Source organism: Microcaecilia unicolor, chromosome 5 (assembly GCF_901765095.1).
Source record: "Microcaecilia unicolor chromosome 5, aMicUni1.1, whole genome shotgun sequence".
Classification (NCBI taxonomy): domain Eukaryota; kingdom Metazoa; phylum Chordata; class Amphibia; order Gymnophiona; family Siphonopidae; genus Microcaecilia; species Microcaecilia unicolor.
This window is the reverse complement of record NC_044035.1, coordinates 292037300-292056903: the sequence shown is the minus strand read 5'-3', so window position 1 is coordinate 292056903 and position 19604 is coordinate 292037300. Positions and strand designations below refer to the sequence as shown.

The 19604-nt window shown below is 42.6% G+C and overlaps 1 protein-coding gene across 2 annotated transcripts in view; it reads right to left on the bottom strand.

Moving 5' to 3' along the window:
• Positions 1–19604, bottom strand: part of JAM2 (junctional adhesion molecule 2) — a 98940-nt gene that overhangs the window by 24719 nt on the left and 54617 nt on the right. For both annotated transcript variants that reach the window (XM_030204266.1, XM_030204267.1), the window contains exons 2-4: positions 7252–7314; positions 5143–5256; positions 2445–2594 (exon numbers count right to left, since the gene is read on the bottom strand). In XM_030204266.1, coding sequence (XP_030060126.1) covers positions 2445–2594; positions 5143–5256; positions 7252–7314 — 327 coding nt within the window. The remainder of the gene's footprint in view (positions 1–2444; positions 2595–5142; positions 5257–7251; positions 7315–19604) is intronic.

The following is a 19604-nucleotide window of genomic DNA, read 5'->3' as shown; positions in this document are numbered from 1 at the left end:
TTACAGAATACTCTCATGTGCCTATCTGCCAACAGCATTTACACCAGCCATCGAGCTAGCATAAGTGATCGCGCCTAAAGTTAGGTGCATAACTGCGAACTTAAACTAGTGTTCTATGCCAATTACATGTGTAATAACTGATAAAGAATTTGCAATTAGCACGAATCATCCCGGTGCCTAATGTGAGTTGTAGAGAAAATTTATTTAATGTAATTTATTTTCCACACCATCTTGTAATTCTAGGCGAATTACAAAATACAAACACAATCCATCATACACATAATAAAAACCAAATACAACACACAATTTCTTAGAATAGCAGCAAGAACATCATATAATACAGTATTTATTTCCAGACATTTGATATACTGCAAATTGAGCCTAGCAGTTTACAAAAATAAAAACAAAGTTCTCTTCATTCTGAAGCTGTGAGAGGGCAGAAGAGAGAAGGAGGAAAAGTAACAGCCCTCTTTAGATTTTAAGCTGACTGAGTTCTTCAAGTCATAAGCCTCCTGAAATAATAATGTTTTCAGTGCAGCCTTGCAATCTGCAAGATTATCTATACATCGAATATTTTTAGTCAGCTTGTTCCATAATTGTGGTCCCTTTATATAAAATATTTAATTTTGATATTCCTCCAAATAAATCAAATGAAATGATGGAACTTCTAGGTTATGAGAGAGAGAGAGAGGAAAACAAAGAATGTGAAGGCTAATAAAAACGTAGTAATGGGCTAACACAGGTGATACTAAATTATGCAATGCTTTAAATATCATTAACAGAATCTTAAAATGAACATGAAATTTGATGGGTAGCCAATGCAAAGCAATAAAATGATCATACTTGGATACTCCAAACAAAACTCTCGCTACTGCATTTAGTGTTGATAGGAGGGATTTCAAAAATCTTTTTGGAATCCCTAACAATAACCCATTGAAATAGTCAAAATGGGGGTAATCACAACACTTTGTATCACTTTTCAAAAGTTACAAGAAGTTAACACATCTTTCAATCACGTTATCACTTCTGCATTGAAAATGCTGGGTCTAACATCACTCCCAAAGACCTCACTTTTTTTTCACAAAGCAAATCTGATCATCATCAATTAAACATGATTCTGGAAAACTATCAACTGGATAGAGCATTATTTGAGTTTTCTGCATATTCAACTTGAGCCTAAGGGGGTCTTTTACTAAAGCTTAGCTCAAGCTATCTGCAGCAGGGCCCATAGGAATAAAATGAGCCCTGCTGCAGATAACTCAAGCTAAGCTTTAGTAAAAGACCCCATTAGTGGGCTGAATATTGCTGCTAACCCAACAGCTTCCAGTTCTGCCCAGATTCTGCCCCCTGGACCACCCTGGCAGTCTGGATTTTCAGTGGTGGTATCTGGATAAGTGCAGCTAAGATCCAGGTATGACCTAGTGCGTTGGACTTATCCAGGTAATTGCCATTCCTGCTTGGATAAGTCTCACTAGTACTGGGCACTTCGATCCGTAAGCCCTCCAGGGAAATACCTACTGTGCCTGCATGTAATTCACCTACAGCTACTACTGAAAAGGCATGAGCTAAATTGAATATCCCTTTCCTTCTGTTCTACACATCGCCCCAGGGTAGGATTGCTTTTTTTTACAGTGAAACCTTCCCTCATTCAGCCACAGGAAACACTGGGTTGTTCTCTCTTTAGCTGGCAGATATGGAAAACAGACATACACCTATTACCAGTCCTCCTTACTGTGACTTGAACTTCTCTGCGCCTTGGATACAGCTTTGTGCTTTCATTCCAACAGTGTTTCTTCAGAACCAGTGTGGATTTTATGCAGCTTTCTAAGGATATTCTGTTAAGTAAACTTTCTTCCATTAATAGCTTGGTTTACAGTTCAGGAGCTCCCAACTGTGATCAGTGTACAGAAACAGAAAAATTAATAGTAGGGTTTTAGACACTAAGTGAGATCTGTAAATGGTGGAGAAAATTCTTCAGCTTGGACATTAGAAGTTATGTGTGACTGTGAAAATGCTTTAGGTTGAAAGAAGGTGGAAAAAGCTCTTCAGGCACTGAAAAATCTGTGAAATGGAGAAATCTGTTCGTCACTCTAGACAGTGAGAGGAAGGATGTGAGTGATGTTGAAAGTTCTTCAGTCTGGACACTGAAGATAAGGGTATGTAGGACAGAAAAAGAAAAGCTCGTCAGGCTGGTTCTGACTAGAAGGCTAGGTGAAGAAGAAAGCCCTATGAACTGGGCATCAAAAACAAGGCTATAAATGATGGGAAATTTCTCTTTGAGTGGACACTGAGGACATGGTGCTGTGTAATGATAAAAGCTCTAACTCAGTCCAGATGCTGTAAATGCTACATCCTACTTTCTGAAAGCTTATCCTTTTCAAAGAGATGAAGAAAGGGGAGAGAACAGGATTTTGGAAGTGTAACATTCAGATGTGCTGTCCTACCTAACACTGTGAGGTGAATGAGGACCTCGGCCAGCACCTGGATGTCCATTGGGGCAGTCACTTCACAGCGATACTTCCCCGAGTCCCCTCGGCTTACATTCTTTATCCTGATGCTTGAGTCTATCATCTCTGCTCGTGTTTTAAGAGCACCTATAAGGTCAAAACATTGAAGAAGTCCATCAGAAAAAAAATTTATCAATCACTTTCTATCAGGACATTTGCAAAACACTGGACAAAATTTGAAGTAAGAAAGCATTTCTCTTGTACTGACCATCTTTAGCGTTCACATGGTACAGGGGAACACAATCTGAACGATCTGCTAACATTACACATTTCAAAATGGTGGACAAGGTCTCAATATTCCAGAGTCTGTGAGTAATAGGATGTGTCTTTGACAGGGTGACATCAGGCCTGTCTGCATCAGCCTCTATTGTGCACTACGGACTTGCCAACTGATGTTGGACAGCTGCTGTCTTTTCATCTCTTTTACAGTTCTTCATTTTCACCTGATCCAGTATCTAACTTATTCTAAATCATTATATGTACTACTGTGGTAATTTAATGGAGGAAAAGCCTCAAATACGGATGGATACTCCTTTGTTGAAACACAACCTAAGGGAGCTCTATCTAATCATCACAGGCTGAAAAACCTCCCCAACCTTAATAACGTGATTCCTATACACTGAAACTTGTAAATGTGTAAGGATCACTTATCTTCCAGCTGTTCAATCGATATATCTGTCATCCACGGCCCGACTTCGGCCGAGTTTTGACTCCTGCTTCAGGGTACCGTGGTCTCTTATAATCGATATCTATAAAAAACAGCATACATTTTACCATGTAGTTCTGTTATAGCGACCTCGTACTCAGTAATAGTTCTCTCCTCACATAAAGTGCTGGATCTGTCTGCCTGCAGCGAATGGCAATATGGCGGTGACCTTATATCTCCTGACGTCAGACGCTATCTAGTGAGACCCCTCCTCCTTAAAGGGATGCTCACCATCTAATGATCAAAATATCGGGCTTTAGGCTGAAGACAACCTATTCCCGAGTGAGGATCTATGTCTCAATTAGAAAAATTGGTTCCATTCAATCCTGGTATTTAATCCCCCAGGATGTAGTGATCTCATACGATAAATCCATCACTGTTCCTGTTGTAGTAACGTTAATTTCCTATCTCCTCCTTGGATCCTCCATTTCAGTTGCTGTAACACAACACACCTTAAAGATGTAAAGGGATGATTGGTCTCAATACAATGTGCAGCCAAAGGTGCCGTTGTGTTATTCGTGTGAATGTTACTTTTGTGTTCAGTCAGTCTTGTAGCTAGTCTTCTGGATGTTTGTCCGATGTATATTTTGTTGCACAGGCATATCACTCCGTACACTACCCAATCTGACATACATGTGGTGTTGTGGTTCAGGATGTACTCCTTACCGGATTGAGGGTCCGTAAATTTCTTAGTGTGCAGGATAATGGCGCACATTCCACAATTCCCACAACTTTTATGTCCGTCTATAGATATGTTACCTGGTTCTGGTTCTCTTAACGCCGCTGGGGATAGAATCTCTTTCAGATTCCTACCTCTGCTGAATGCCATTCTCAGTCTTATCTCTTGAAATCCTGGTAGGGTTTGTATAATGTGCCAGTTTTTCCTCAATATTTCTGACAGACATGGGGCTGAAGTAGAATATTGTAAGACACATGTCATTATTCTTTCGTCCCCCTTGTTGTCTTTCTGCCATGGTAATAGCAAATAGTCACGATTATTAAATTTCGCTCTTCAGTATGCTTCTGCACAATCCCTTTGGGATAGCCTCTGTTGGTCAGTCTTCTTTCTAGCTCTTTAGCATTGGATTTATTTATTGCATTTGTATCCCACATTTTCCCACCTATTTGCGGGCTCAGTGTGGCTTACAATACATTGTAATTAATGGAAATACAATTTATTACAGATCAGTTATGGATTACATTGTGAGAAGTTAAGCGAAGACAAAATCAAAGTATCATTAGGGAATAGGACAAGGAAAGAACAATGGGACAGTGGAAAGAGACAATGGGAAATTGATTGGGTAATAGAACATTAGCAAAAGAACATTCGGTATAACATTTTCCGTAAGTTAAGGTATAAATATCATCTGAACAAATATGCCTGTAGCATAGGAACTGTGAAAACGGTCTCACTAGATAGCGTCTGATGTCAGGAGATATAAGGTCACTGCCATATTGCCATTAGCAGACAGATCCAGCACTTTATGTGAGGAGAGAACTATTACTGAGTACGAGGTCACTATAACAGAACTACATGGTAAAATTTATGCTGTTTTTTTTAATAGATATCGATTATAAGAGATCACGGTACCCTGAAGCAGGAGTCAAAACTCGGCTGAAGTCGGGCCGTGGATGACAGATATATCGATTGAACAGCTGGAAGATAAGTGATCCTTACACATTTACAAGTTTGAGTGTTTAGGAATCACGTTATTAAAGTTGGGGAGGTTTTTCAGCCTGTGATGATTAGATGGAGCTCCCTTAGGTTGTGTTTCAACAAAGGAGTATCCATCCATATTTGAGGCTTTTCCTCCATTAAATTACCACAGTAGTACATATATAGAGTATAATGATTTAGAATTGGTTGTTGAACATTAAGATACTCTATTAGCTCTAACTATTATATGTAGAATCCAGTATCTAACTTACCCACTAAATGCCCCTTATAATAGACAAAGGAGACATCATTCTGTCCCAGTTTCTTCCACTCCAACCTCGGGTTTGGATCCTTCTCAATTGTGTATTTACAGGATAAAACAGCTTCTGCAAGCAATAAAGCACAGATAAGTTAATTCTTTCCTCCCACAAATGTGCAATTGAATAGTTCTGTTGCATATTACACTCTGCACTAATGACAAAATATAGAGCCTCCAATTTTCACCTCTTTTCTTTGTCCATCAGATATTGGCTGTGCATGTTTCTGTTCTGTAACTCACTATGGATAATGCCTTTGTGAGAGTAATTGTATAAGAGCGCACCCAGAGTGTCAAGCACATAAAGGCATATGTTGCATCTATTTTGTAAAGATAACATATTTGCCTAAATGCCTTTATAAAATAATGCACTGGAAAGTTGGCATACAAAATTAGTATATGCCAGTAGTAACTGGCACATATGTAATTCACAAGATACATGTCTAAATGCTGATATCACACTCACTCTACCCATTCTTTGACCCTACAAATGCCTATCGGTAAATCAGACAGAAGTAAGAACTGCATATTTCAGCACCTACTTTTGTGCATGTGTTACAAATGCCTACTTACACATGTAAAATGCTATTCTAGATACTTACATTTTTGATAAAATTACCGCCAGGGCCGGCTCAACCTATGGAAGCACTGGCCCAGGGTGCTGGTTATAAAGGGTGCCAAAATCCCAGTCCAGTCTACCTTCAAACTCCCAGAGAGATAGATGTGGACTGGGATTTTGGTACCCTTTATCCTGAGCCACTGTCTCACGGGGGCAGAGGAATGGAGGGAGAGATACTAGATTGCAGGTGGATGGGGGGGGGGGGGGGGCACCAAAGAAAAAGTTGGCTCAGGGCACCAGCCCTGATTCTCCCCTGTAAGTATCCTTGCTCTTTGTCTCCATTGAAATGATGCCTCTGTTTGCATATTCCTGCTTTGTGACTCCTTTTGTGCATGTGTTCCCACTAGGAATGTGAATGGAAAGAATATTTGGTCTGTTTTCATAGTTTTTCTGATTTTCAGATATTTTTTCCGTTCAAGTCAACCTTTCCTTAAAAATTATGCGACGTGTAATGTGTGTTACATCGATTCTGCACACACTTCTGTTTTATGAGGCACCAAATAAACTGATAGCACATTAACAAATGCACATCCATAGTGCCTGCTGTGGCTCCCTTCGAGTGATGCCTGTATGTGGTCCTACTCTGTGGCTTCCCTGTGTCCTGGTGAGTACTGGTTTAGGGATATTCCTTTCTGCTATTACAGTTGAAAGATAATCTGCTTGTGTGCTTTGCACTTTTACTAGAAAACAATGGAGCAGCTGTCTCTTCAAGAAATCAGACTAAACAAAAACACAGGCAATTATGTCTCAGGATAGATAAAAAGTATAGCCTATGACAAAATCAGCCTACTTTTATTTTTTTCCTATCAATGAGGAGCTCTGTGTCTGTCTGTGTGTGCCTGTCCATTATAGCATACTTATGTTTAGAGCTTCAGATTTTAGGTTTTAACAGATAAATATTGACAAAACAGTCCTGATGCAAAAACAATTAAAACAGATGTTTTACTGGAGACAGACCAGAAAAACAACACCCTCCTGGCCTGTTTTGCACCCTCTGTGTCTCTTCTGCACTGACCACTTTGGAGACCCAAATGTACAACATATTTAATTCCATCGGAAATGGTACCCAAAAATATCTATGGTACAAAAACAATGAAAAACAGATTATTTTGTACCCTCAAAGAACCCCTAATGAGATGGAAAGTAAACACCTAAGAATAAAATCGCTAACTATGACACACAGCAGAGTACCATACTCTACACAGAAATAAGGACTTGAACTAATCTGCATATGCATATAGGATGTCATGGAAACCAAATCTATTCATGCCCTGCAAGTACATTGGTTTAATCAATTTGTGCAAACAGCAGCCTTCAAGGTTGATTTAAAGCACTTTTCACCTTCATTAATACTGTACAATCTGCGTATTGCTTCTATTTATATCAAAACTAGAGTGATTTACAGCCCCACCCACCATTCACTCCCTCCTCCCTTGTCTCGCTTACCTTCAAACTCTATGACTTTAACATTGGCATTATCTGTTCTGATGGTTACCCCGCATGCTTTATCTGTCAAAAACACAATATATGCCATTGTTATTTAATGCTCGTTTAATCAGGAGCTTATAACTCTCTTATTATTTCAAGCACATGCAGATGTTGTCACTTTGAAGGTAATTTTATAACAAGGTGCCTATTTAGGAGCTATTATATAAAGACACATAGGCGTTCATGTATCTTTACAAAATACTAGCATATGTGGCCGAAATTACACTTGAATGCAACTGCGGACATTTGGGAGTAGGTCAAAATGTTTCAAAAGTACGCATGTTGATTAAAAGGATTTTATAATCAACTTGTGTGCTTGCAAACTCCACCCATGTTCCATCCAGACTGCACCCTACCGTCAAAGTATGCGCCTTTTTGACAATGGGGGTATACTTGACAGTATATTTATAAAAAGTCATATATATATATACAGTGGGGGAAATAAGTATTTGATCCCTTGCTGATTTTGTAAGTTTGCCCACTGACAAAGACATGAGCAGCCCATAATTGAAGGGTAGGTTATTGGTAACAGTGAGAGATAGCACATCACAAATTAAATCCGGAAAATCACATTGTGGAAAGTATATGAATTTATTTGCATTCTGCAGAGGGAAATAAGTATTTGATCCCCCACCAACCAGTAAGAGATCTGGCCCCTACAGACCAGGTAGATGCTCCAAATCAACTCGTTACCTGCATGACAGACAGCTGTCGGCAATGGTCACCTGTATGAAAGACACCTGTCCACAAACTCAGTGAATCAGTCAGACTCTAACCTCTACAAAATGGCCAAGAGCAAGGAGCTGTCTAAGGATGTCAGGGACAAGATCATACACCTGCACAAGGCTGGAATGGGCTACAAAACCATCAGTAAGACGCTGGGCGAGAAGGAGACAACTGTTGGTGCCATAGTAAGAAAATGGAAGAAGTACAAAATGACTGTCAATCGACAAAGATCTGGGGCTCCACGCAAAATCTCACCTCGTGGGGTATCCTTGATCATGAGGAAGGTTAGAAATCAGCCTACAACTACAAGGGGGGAACTTGTCAATGATCTCAAGGCAGCTGGGACCACTGTCACCACGAAAACCATTGGTAACACATTACGACATAACGGATTGCAATCCTGCAGTGCCCGCAAGGTCCCCCTGCTCCGGAAGGCACATGTGACGGCCCGTCTGAAGTTTGCCAGTGAACACCTGGATGATGCTGAGAGTGATTGGGAGAAGGTGCTGTGGTCAGATGAGACAAAAATTGAGCTCTTTGGCATGAACTCAACTCGCCGTGTTTGGAGGAAGAGAAATGCTGCCTATGACCCAAAGAACACCGTCCCCACTGTCAAGCATGGAGGTGGAAATGTTATGTTTTGGGGGTGTTTCTCTGCTAAGGGCACAGGACTACTTCACCGCATCAATGGGAGAGTGGATGGGGCCATGTACCGTACAATTCTGAGTGACAATCTCCTTCCCTCCGCCAGGGCCTTAAAAATGGGTCGTGGCTGGGTCTTCCAGCACGACAATGACCCAAAACATACAGCCAAGGCAACAAAGGAGTGGCTCAGGAAGAAGCACATTAGGGTCATGGAGTGGCCTAGCCAGTCACCAGACCTTAATCCCATTGAAAACTTATGGAGGGAGCTGAAGCTGCGAGTTGCCAAGCGACAGCCCAGAACTCTTAATGATTTAGAGATGATCTGCAAAGAGGAGTGGACCAAAATTCCTCCTGACATGTGTGCAAACCTCATCATCAACTACAGAAGACGTCTGACCGCTGTGCTTGCCAACAAGGGTTTTGCCACCAAGTATTAGGTCTTGTTTGCCAGAGGGATTAAATACTTATTTCCCTCTGCAGAATGCAAATAAATTCATATACTTTCCACAATGTGATTTTCCGGATTTAATTTGTGATGTGCTATCTCTCACTGTTACCAATAACCTACCCTTCAATTATGGGCTGCTCATGTCTTTGTCAGTGGGCAAACTTACAAAATCAGCAAGGGATCAAATACTTATTTCCCCCACTGTATATATATATATATATATATATATATATATATATATATATGAAAAAGACTACAAAATTACCCCCTTTCTCGTGATTCTATATATGACGCCTGAAATTCCATGCAGAAACTGAAGCATATTCTATAGCAATGTGCATAACTTAGGGCCCTGTTTACTAAACCATGCTACAGGCACGTTAAGAGTTTTTTTATGCATGCTAAGCAATAGCACGCGCTAACTGTGTAGATGCCCATAATAGTCCTATGGGCATCTAGATGGTTAGCATGTGCTAAACAATGCTAGCACACACTAGTAAACATGGCCCTTAATTGGTTAACTATCTAATCAGTGCTGTTACTTGGATGTTAACAAGCAATTATCAGCACTAATTGGCACTGAGATTTATGCACACAACTCACTAAGTGTATTCTATAATGTGATGCACCTAAAAGTCGCATAGTTGAGAAAGGGCGTGGCCATAGGTGGGACATGGGCATTTCTAAAATCTATGTGCATTTTTATAGAATACATCTGCTCTGCGCCTAATTAAGGCATCGGTATTTACATGTGGCCTAAATGGACACAACCAAATCTGGTTGTATGGCAAGGCGCTATATACCACACGGAAGTTTGAGCCTGGTCTATAAAATTTAGGTGTACTATGTCTATGGAGAATATGCCTAGGCATAATTTTTTTCTACACGGATTTTTCAGGTGCTATAAATAGCCTTTTGTGTCCATGTCAAGGAGGAGGTTGTATTTACTTGGATTGAGGTTTTGAAGTCAGACAAATGAACCCTTCTCGTGACACTGGATTGCAGGGATTACAGTTACACAGATCTGCTTTTCATTGCTGCTACAATGCAACGACATGGCATTAAAACTGTGAAATCTGGGAACTTTCAATCCCATAGTCTGCAAATAACAGTTCACTTACCCTCATGCCATTTACCTATGCCTGTGTAGAAACTCTGGTCATTGTTAGAAAGACAGAACAATGAAAGGTCATGTAACTGGTCCAGATGCCAAAGAAGGGAGCAAGGCAGATGTTCCCCAGTGGTGGTACAATGCTGTCTAGACTGGCTGGATTACAGGTAAAATCTTCAATCCAAAAAGATACCACACTAGGTGTGGAGGTACCACACAGAGTGTGGAGGTGCACTTAATCCCCACGAAACAAAGTAAAGGGAAATAGAGGAGGGGTGGGGAAGATAAGCTCTTTCCAAACAATGGTGAAGACGTATGATTGTAAGTAAAAAGTAATGTTTATTACAACAACTTGACTCAACACAGCCGTGTTTTGGCGCTGTAGCACCTTCTTCAGGAGTCTTCCAGAGGTTTTGACCGGTGCTTGGATAGTTAACACACCAAAAATTTAAACAGTGCTTGAACAGTTAAAACATCAAAAAGCTATGCACTGAAGAGTACACAATTCCTTCTCTCCAAAGAACATACAGTGGTGGAAATAAGTATTTGATCCCTTGCTGATTTTGTAAGTTTGCCCACTGACAAAGACATGAGCAGCCCATAATTGAAGGGTAGGTTATTGGTAACAGTGAGAGATAGCACATCACAAATTAAATCCGGAAAATCACATTGTGGAAAGTATATGAATTTATTTGCATTCTGCAGAGGGAAATAAGTATTTGATCCCCCACCAACCAGTAAGAGATCTGGCCCCTACAGACCAGGTAGATGCTCCAAATCAACTCGTTACCTGCATGACAGACAGCTGTCGGCAATGGTCACCTGTATGAAAGACACCTGTCCACAGACTCAGTGAATCAGTCAGACTCTAACCTCTACAAATGGCCAAGAGCAAGGAGCTGTCTAAGGGTGTCAGGGACAAGATCATACACCTGCACAAGGCTGGAATGGGCTACAAAACCATCAGTAAGACGCTGGGCGAGAAGGAGACAACTGTTGGTGCCATAGTAAGAAAATGGAAGAAGTACAAATGACTGTCAATCGACAAAGATCTGGGGCTCCACGCAAAATCTCACCTCGTGGGGTATCCTTGATCATGAGGAAGGTTAGAAATCAGCCTACAACTACAAGGGGGGAACTTGTCAATGATCTCAAGGCAGCTGGGACCACTGTCACCACGAAAACCATTGGTAACACATTACGACATAACGGATTGCAATCCTGCAGTGCCCGCAAGGTCCCCCTGCTCCGGAAGGCACATGTGACGGCCCGTCTGAAGTTTGCCAGTGAACACCTGGATGATGCTGAGAGTGATTGGGAGAAGGTGCTGTGGTCAGATGAGACAAAATTGAGCTCTTTGGCATGAACTCAACTCGCCGTGTTTGGAGGAAGAGAAATGCTGCCTATGACCCAAAGAACACCGTCCCCACTGTCAAGCATGGAGGTGGAAATGTTATGTTTTGGGGGTGTTTCTCTGCTAAGGGCACAGGACTACTTCACCGCATCAATGGGAGAATGGATGGGGCCATGTACCGTACAATTCTGAGTGACAACCTCCTTCCCTCCGCCAGGGCCTTAAAAATGGGTCGTGGCTGGGTCTTCCAGCACGACAATGACCCAAAACATACAGCCAAGGCAACAAAGGAGTGGCTCAGGAAGAAGCACATTAGGGTCATGGAGTGGCCTAGCCAGTCACCAGACCTTAATCCCATTGAAAACTTATGGAGGGAGCTGAAGCTGCGAGTTGCCAAGCGACAGCCCAGAACTCTTAATGATTTAGAGATGATCTGCAAAGAGGAGTGGACCAAAATTCCTCCTGACATGTGTGCAAACCTCATCATCAACTACAGAAGACGTCTGACCGCTGTGCTTGCCAACAAGGGTTTTGCCACCAGGTCTTGTTTGCCAGAGGGATTAAATACTTATTTCCCTCTGCAGAATGCAAATAAATTCATATACTTTCCACAATGTGATTTTCCGGATTTAATTTGTGATGTGCTATCTCTCACTGTTACCAATAACCTACCCTTCAATTATGGGCTGCTCATGTCTTTGTCAGTGGGCAAACTTACAAAATCAGCAAGGGATCAAATACTTATTTCCACCACTGTAACAGTACAACATATGAGCAAACGGAGTCGTTTTACACTGAATGATATATACCACATTGGAAGATGAGCACTGTGGTATATATCATTCAGTGTAAAAAAATGCAACGAAGGCTGCTACATTGGAGAAACAAGTCAGATGCTAAAGAAGAGATGTAATTTACTTAGACACCATATGAAAAATGCTAGTACCATTAAGGATGTCACCTCTGTGGGGCAGCACTTTACAAAACCAGAACTCTGTACCAGTGATTTCATGGTAAGAATCCTGAAAGGGAACTTTAAAACAATACAGGAATGTAAGACCTTTGAAGTCAGAATGATTAAATATTTTGACACCCACCAGACAGGACTTAACAAAGATTTGGGTTTCCTAGCCAATTATAAACCATAAAATTGTACTGCTTTGTCACCCTCCTATCTCCATGCATATCTCCCTGTCCCTCATCCACCCGAATCTCCCTGTCTCTCACCTATCCACCCCCATCCTGAGACTGTCACTGAAATGCTTTGATGTTCCCATGCATATCTCCTGGTCTCCCCCCTATCCACCCCCCATTCTGTTAGACTGTCACTCAAATGTTTTGATGTCTCACTTATATATACTGTCATCTACCAACACTTGCTTATTTCCGATCTGACGAAGAAGGGCAACCTTCGAAAGCTAATCAAGAAATGTATTAAGTTATGTCCAATAAAAAAGGTATCATCTTATTTTCTTTTCCATGTTTTATTTTGTTTTATTTCTATTGATTACCTTTAATAGTGGACCAACACGGCTACCACACCTCTCTACTCAAAAATCCAAACAAACATTTTATAAGCTGAGATAAAGCAGCTGGCTGTGGCCACAGTGGCCTGTTCTGAACATACATCTCACACATATTCTTTACACTTTACATTATTTTATGAGTTTGTAAAGTGTATGTAAGTTGACAAAATACATTCTTTATGTTGGTTGACTAAGAACATGATTCATTAAGGTTTTTATTTATTTTACCATAGACAATGTGAGCTAGCCCTGAGTTTCAAGAGTATTAAATAACTTACAAATATCATCCATAATATACTAAGGGGCCCTTTTTACTAAGGCGTGTAGGCGCCTATGCATGCCCAATGCGCATCAATTTTGAGTTACCGCCCGGCTACCACATGGCCCTTGCGGAAACTTCATTTTTGACGCTCGTCCGTTACACACCCTGGAAAATATTTTTATTTTCTGGTATGCGGGCGGTAATCAGCATTCTACACACGTAGACCATTAACGCCCAGTTTTAATTTTGCCGCACATCCATTTTCAGCAAAAATTTTAAAAAGGCATTTTTTTTACAGGCGTGCTAAAAAATGATTCTGCCCACGCCCAAAACACGCGTCTACACTACTGCAGGCCATTTTTCAGTGCGCCTTTGTAATTCATAGTCTTTGTTCAAACCAGAACAAAGAGTCCCTAATATACAAAACCAAATCAAAACATCATCACCTGTTAGTCTAAGTTGAATTTATTCAATGCCAACAAAATTAAATGTTGTCAGATCCCTACCTGCTAGTCATACAAAAAGCCACTGCATGTGTCCTATTGTTTTTCTTAGGACTCAAAAGTAAATAAACACATTCCCCACACCCCCTACATCTGTCCTCATCTTTTTTCAGGGCTGGTGTTACCATTAGGCAAATTGGTGGCTGCCTAGGGCACCAGCTTCTGAGAGGTGGCAAAGGGAGCTGTGTTCAAAGTAAAACAAAGGATGTGACGAACTCAAAAACTATCAGTGCAGACTTGTACCCACAAATACTGAGAAGTTTTCAAATTATCCATTTACCTGGGCAAATTACATTTGAAAATTGCCTTCATTCTGTGAGTCTAAGTTGCTTCAGGAAGTAGGGCGGATGTACCAAGATGCTCATTTTCAAAGCACTAAGGGGGTCTTTTACAAAGATATGCCAGTGTTTGTATTCCTATGGGCATCTACACAGTTAGCACGTGCTAATTTTTTAGCTAGCATGTCTTTGTAAAAGGGGCCCTTAGACTTATAACTTTGTAAATAACATAGAGGGGCATAATGGAACAGAAACGCCTATCTCCATGGGCGTTTATCTCCGAGAACGGGTCCGTGAAGGGGCGGGGCGGATCGTATTTTTTAAAAGAAAAAGACGCCCATGTTTTATTCGTCAAGGTGTGAGCTGGGCGTTTTTGCTTTTCAGCGATAATGGAATATGAAATCGCCCAGCTCAAAAACGAATAAATCCAAGGCATTTGTTCGTGGGAGGGGCCAGGATTCATAGTGCACTGGTCCCCCTCACATGCCAGGACACCAACCGGGCACCCTAGGGGGCACTTTTACAAAAACCAAATAAAAGGTAAAAGAGCTCCCAGGTGCATAGCACCCTTCCCTTGGGTGTTGAGCCCCCCAAATCCCCCTCAAAACCCACTGCCCACAAGTCTACATCATTACTATAGCCCTAAGAGGTGAAGGGGGGCACCTACATGTGGGTACAGTGGGTTTGGGGGGGTTGGACGACTAGTAGCATTAAGCAGCACAATTGTAACAGGTAGGGGGGGATGGGCCTGGGTCCACCTGCCTGACGTCCACTGCACCCCCTAACAACTGCTCCAGGGACCTGCATACTGCTGCTTGGGAGGAGGGTATGACATTTGAGGGTGAAAGTAAAAAGTTGTGAAACATCATTTGTTGTGGTGGGAGGGGGTTAGTGACCACTGGGGGAGTCAGGGGAGGTCATCCCCGACTCCCTCTGGGGGTCATCTGGTCATTTAGGGCACTTTTGGGGGCCTTATTCGTCAAAAAACAGGGTCCAGGAAAAGTGTCCTAAATTCTAGCTCAAAACTGTTCCATTATCGGCGAAGGGCGCCCATCTCTGTTCGCCCGATAACCACGCCCCAGTTCCGCCTTCGACACGCCTTCGATACGCCCCCGTCAACTTTGTCCGCATCCGCGACGGAGTGCAGTTGAAAGCGTCCAAAGTTCGGCTTTCGATTATACCGCTTTATTTGTTTTTGTGAGAAGAACGCCCATCTCCCGATTTAGGTCGGAACTTGGGCGTTATTCTCGTTCGATTATAAGCTGGATAGTAACATAGTAGATGACGGCAGAAAAAGACCTGCACGGTCCACCCAGTCTGCCCAACAAGATAAACTCACATGTGCCATTTTTTGTGTATACCTTACCTTGATTTGTACCTGTCTTTTTCAGGGCACAGACCGTATAAGTCTGCCCAGCACTATCCCCGCCTCCCAACCACCAGCCCCGCCTCCCACCATCGGCTCTGACACAGACCGTATAAGTCTGCCCAGCACTATCCCCGCCTCCCAACCACCCGCCACGCCTCCCACCACCGGCTCTGGCACAGACCGTATAAGTTTGCCCAGCACTATCCCCACCTCCTAACCACCAGCCCCGCCTCCCACCACCGGCTCTGGCACAGACTGTATAAGTCTGCCCAGCACTATCCCCACCTCCTAACCACCAGCCCTGCCTCCCACCACCGGCTAAGCTTGCCTCCTAGTGAACCTTCCACCTTGCATTTCATGCACCCTAAGTAACTGACATTCCCCTAGCTCCCCCTGAAGTTTTTGATAATTAAACTTAAAAATCAGGATCATACCAATGCCAGCCCTCCTAAAACAAACCTGTAAAAGAACATAATTGGGATATAGGAATAAAAGGAGCAAACACTCACCTAGCAGTAAAGATATATCAAATGAAAGAAAGTAGTGAAAGGCCAATCTGATTTCAACTTAAAAATTTAAGGCCCGTTTTACAAATCCACGCTACCAATTCCCAGGGCGGCAAATGAGGGGAAGCCCATTCAATTCCAATGTGCTTCCTCTCATTTGCCGCGCAGGAAACAGTAGTGCGGCTTTGTAAAAGAAGCCCTTAATGCAATATAAAATCATCAATGACAATAAAAATAGCAAGTGGATAGATCCAGACTCATACAGTATATATATACAAAAAAATCTGTAGAAAATAATTGAGCATCATATAAGATGAATTTGCACTTTTTCCAAGTGAAGTTGAACTGATGAATATTGTTTTTGGGCTGTTTAACAATACTGGGAAGGTTTTAGTCTCTAGTTACATTAGATTGAGCACATGATAACTGAAGTACAGATCTAAGTGTTTTCCTTCCTTTTCAATACAAGTTTTCATGCAAAAAAAAGGGAGTGGAGATTGTATATGGAATTTTGCAGTTATTTTCTTTTACAAGTTTGTTTTGGGAGGGGTGGTATGGCACGATCCTCATTGTTAAATTTAACAATCAAAATTTTCAGGGGGAGCTACAAGCCTGAAAGTTACTTCAGGGGCATGCAAGGCTGAATAAATCTAATCCCCTTTCATCAGCCCCTGCTTCCCGAAGCAACTGCAACACATACTTCAAGGGTAGATGTTATTCAGAGTCATTCTTTCTCAAGCTGTAACAAGATCAAAATTCAAATAAAGTTCTATTTCATATTCCTGATACATTTTCTTCTTCAGGATGCTGGTACAAGCTCACTCCATACCAAACTGAACATATTACATTTTAATGTTTTTGGCCTGGCCATTTCTTTCTGCCTGATTAGGATATAGCAACAATAATAACATCACCACCTTTTGTCTTTGGCTGATCTTGAGGGGCATAATCAAACGCGAACGCCTATCTCCATGGGCGTCTATGTCCGAAAACGGGTATGTGAAGAGGCGGGACAGACCATATTTTCGAAAAAATGGACATTTTTCAGTTGGGCGTTTTTTTTTTAGCGATAATGGAAACTAAAAACGCCCAGCTCAAAAACGTCCTTATCCGAGCCATTTGGTTGTGGGAGGGGCCATGATTCGTAGTACACTCGCCCCCCTGACATGCCAGGACACCAACTGGGCACCCTAGAGGTCAGTGCGGTGGACTTCAGACGACGCTCCCACATGCATAGCTCCCTTACCACGGGTGCTGAGCACCCAACCCCCCTCCCCCAAAACCCACTACCCACAAATGTACAACACTACCATAGATCTTAGGGGTGAAGGGGGCACCTACATGTGGGTACAGTGGGTTTTGAAGGCCTCCCATTTACCACCACAAGTGTTAAGGGTGGGGGGATGGGCCTGGGTCCACCTGGCTGAAGTGCACTGTGGTACCCACTAAAAGTGCTCCAGGGACCTGCATACATGCAGGCCTCTAGGACTTGTTGCTGCTATATAATATTGGCACACCGGTTGACACCTGAAGACTAATCTCTCTGAAAACGTCCTTTACTGGAATAAGCACGCTTACTCACAGTTAACTGCAGATCAGAGGTTGTGCCCCACTGGCAACGAGTCTCCCTGGTACTGAGATTAGCAGTAGGTCAGAGCTGGCAGAATGCTGTACAATGCCCTCTTTCAGCCACATTCAAGGGAAGAACTAAATTCTGTAACGTGGCTAACATGTGAAAGGGATCTAAAACTGGCTTACAAAAATGGCCACTACCTCATGGACTACCTGAAACAAAACAGGGCACACTCTGACCCAGTAAGCAGGGGGAAAAGCACCATGTGAGTAGAGCCTACCAACTACCAACATCGTGAGCATTTGCCACAACCTAATGGAATCACGGAGCCCAATACCCTACACCCACCACAATGCATTGCTGATGTGACTCTGCAGTGCGCATAACAGAAAAAGTGTCACACTCACCCGAGAGCCACATCAGAACCAGGGAAAGGCTGTAAGAGGATAGAACACATTCTGCTGTCATGGAGGTGGGTACGGCATTTGAGGCTGGCATAGAGGCTGGAAAACAAAGTTTGTAAAGTGTTTTTTTTGGTGGGAGGGGGTTAGTGACCACTGGGGGAGTCCGGGGAGGTCATCCCCAATTCCCTCCAGTGGTCATCTGGTCAGTAGGGGCACTTTTTTGGGACTTGTTCATGAAAAAAAAGGGTCCAAAAAAAGTGACCCAAAATCGCGGTAAAAAGGCCTTTTTTTTTCGATTATCAGCTAAAGACGCCCATCTCCCCTCGGCCGATAACCACACCCCAGTTCCGCCTTCACCACGCCTCCGACACGCCCCCGTCAACTTTACCCGTTTCCGCAACGGATTGCAGTTGGAAACGCCCAAAATCGGCTTTCGATTATAATGATTTGGGTGGCCATGGGAGAAAGACGCCCATCTCCCGATTTGGGTCGCAATATAGGCGTTTTTCTCTTTCGATTATAAGCAGGCTTGTGTACAAATTTGTTATTAGGAGGAAAAATAATCACATTGCAATCTACATTATGCAGTTTAGGCATATGTTAGATTGTACTTTAGAAGGTCATTCATAAGTGAATCATCTAATGTCTTCAGTGTTTGTTCAATTACACTTTTTAGGACAGATTTGCTTGTGTCCATTGTTAGATAATCTACAAAAAACAGTATTAGCCTTTACTCATTCTAGGATTGATTATTGCAACTTTTTCTATTTAGGAATTTCTCAGTTGCTTTTATCCTGTCTGAAGTTGTTATAAAATACAGCTGTAAAGATAGTCTTTTGTAAGATGAAATACGATAGAGTCCAGGGGCGTAGCTACAGGGGGCCACGGGGGCCTGGGCCCCTGCAAATTTCATCCGGGCCCCTGGTTTGGCTGGTGGGGGTCCTCAACCCCTGCCAGTCGAAGCCTTCTTCAGCGCCGGTCTCTGGCGCAGCTGCGTTCGCTGCCCTGCTGTTCTTTCTTCTTGCTCCTCCTGTGCATGCTGATGCTCCTTCTCAGTTTCACATAAAGGAGCGTCAACGTGCACAGGAGGAGCAAGAAGAAAGAAGTGCAGGGCAACAAACATGGCTGCGCCAGAGACCGGTGCTGCTGAAGGCTTTGGCTGGTGGAGGTTGGGGACCCCTGCCAGCAAAGGTATTTGTTTGTGAGGCGAGGCGGGCGAGGAGGCGAGGCAGGCGGGCGGGTGGGGTGGCATTCAAAATGTGCCCCCAACCTCGGGATCTGGCCCCCTCCCACCATAAGATCTGGCTATGCCCCTGATAGAGTATCTCTTCTGTTGCACTCACTTCATTATACAGGACAAAAAAAGGGGACAAACTACTCCAAAAGCCATACTAATGAAAAACAGAGCAAAAAAAGGGATTAGAATCAACATGGCAACTCATGACACTTTAGTTATACATGTTCAAAGGTAAAAGCAAGCAAAAGGGCATCAGAAAGTCGTTATTGATAGGTCATTGAGGGCCCTTTTACTAAGCCGCGTAAGCGTCTAAGCGTGCCCAATGCACATCAAAATGGAGTTACTGCATGGATACCGTGTGGCCCTTGC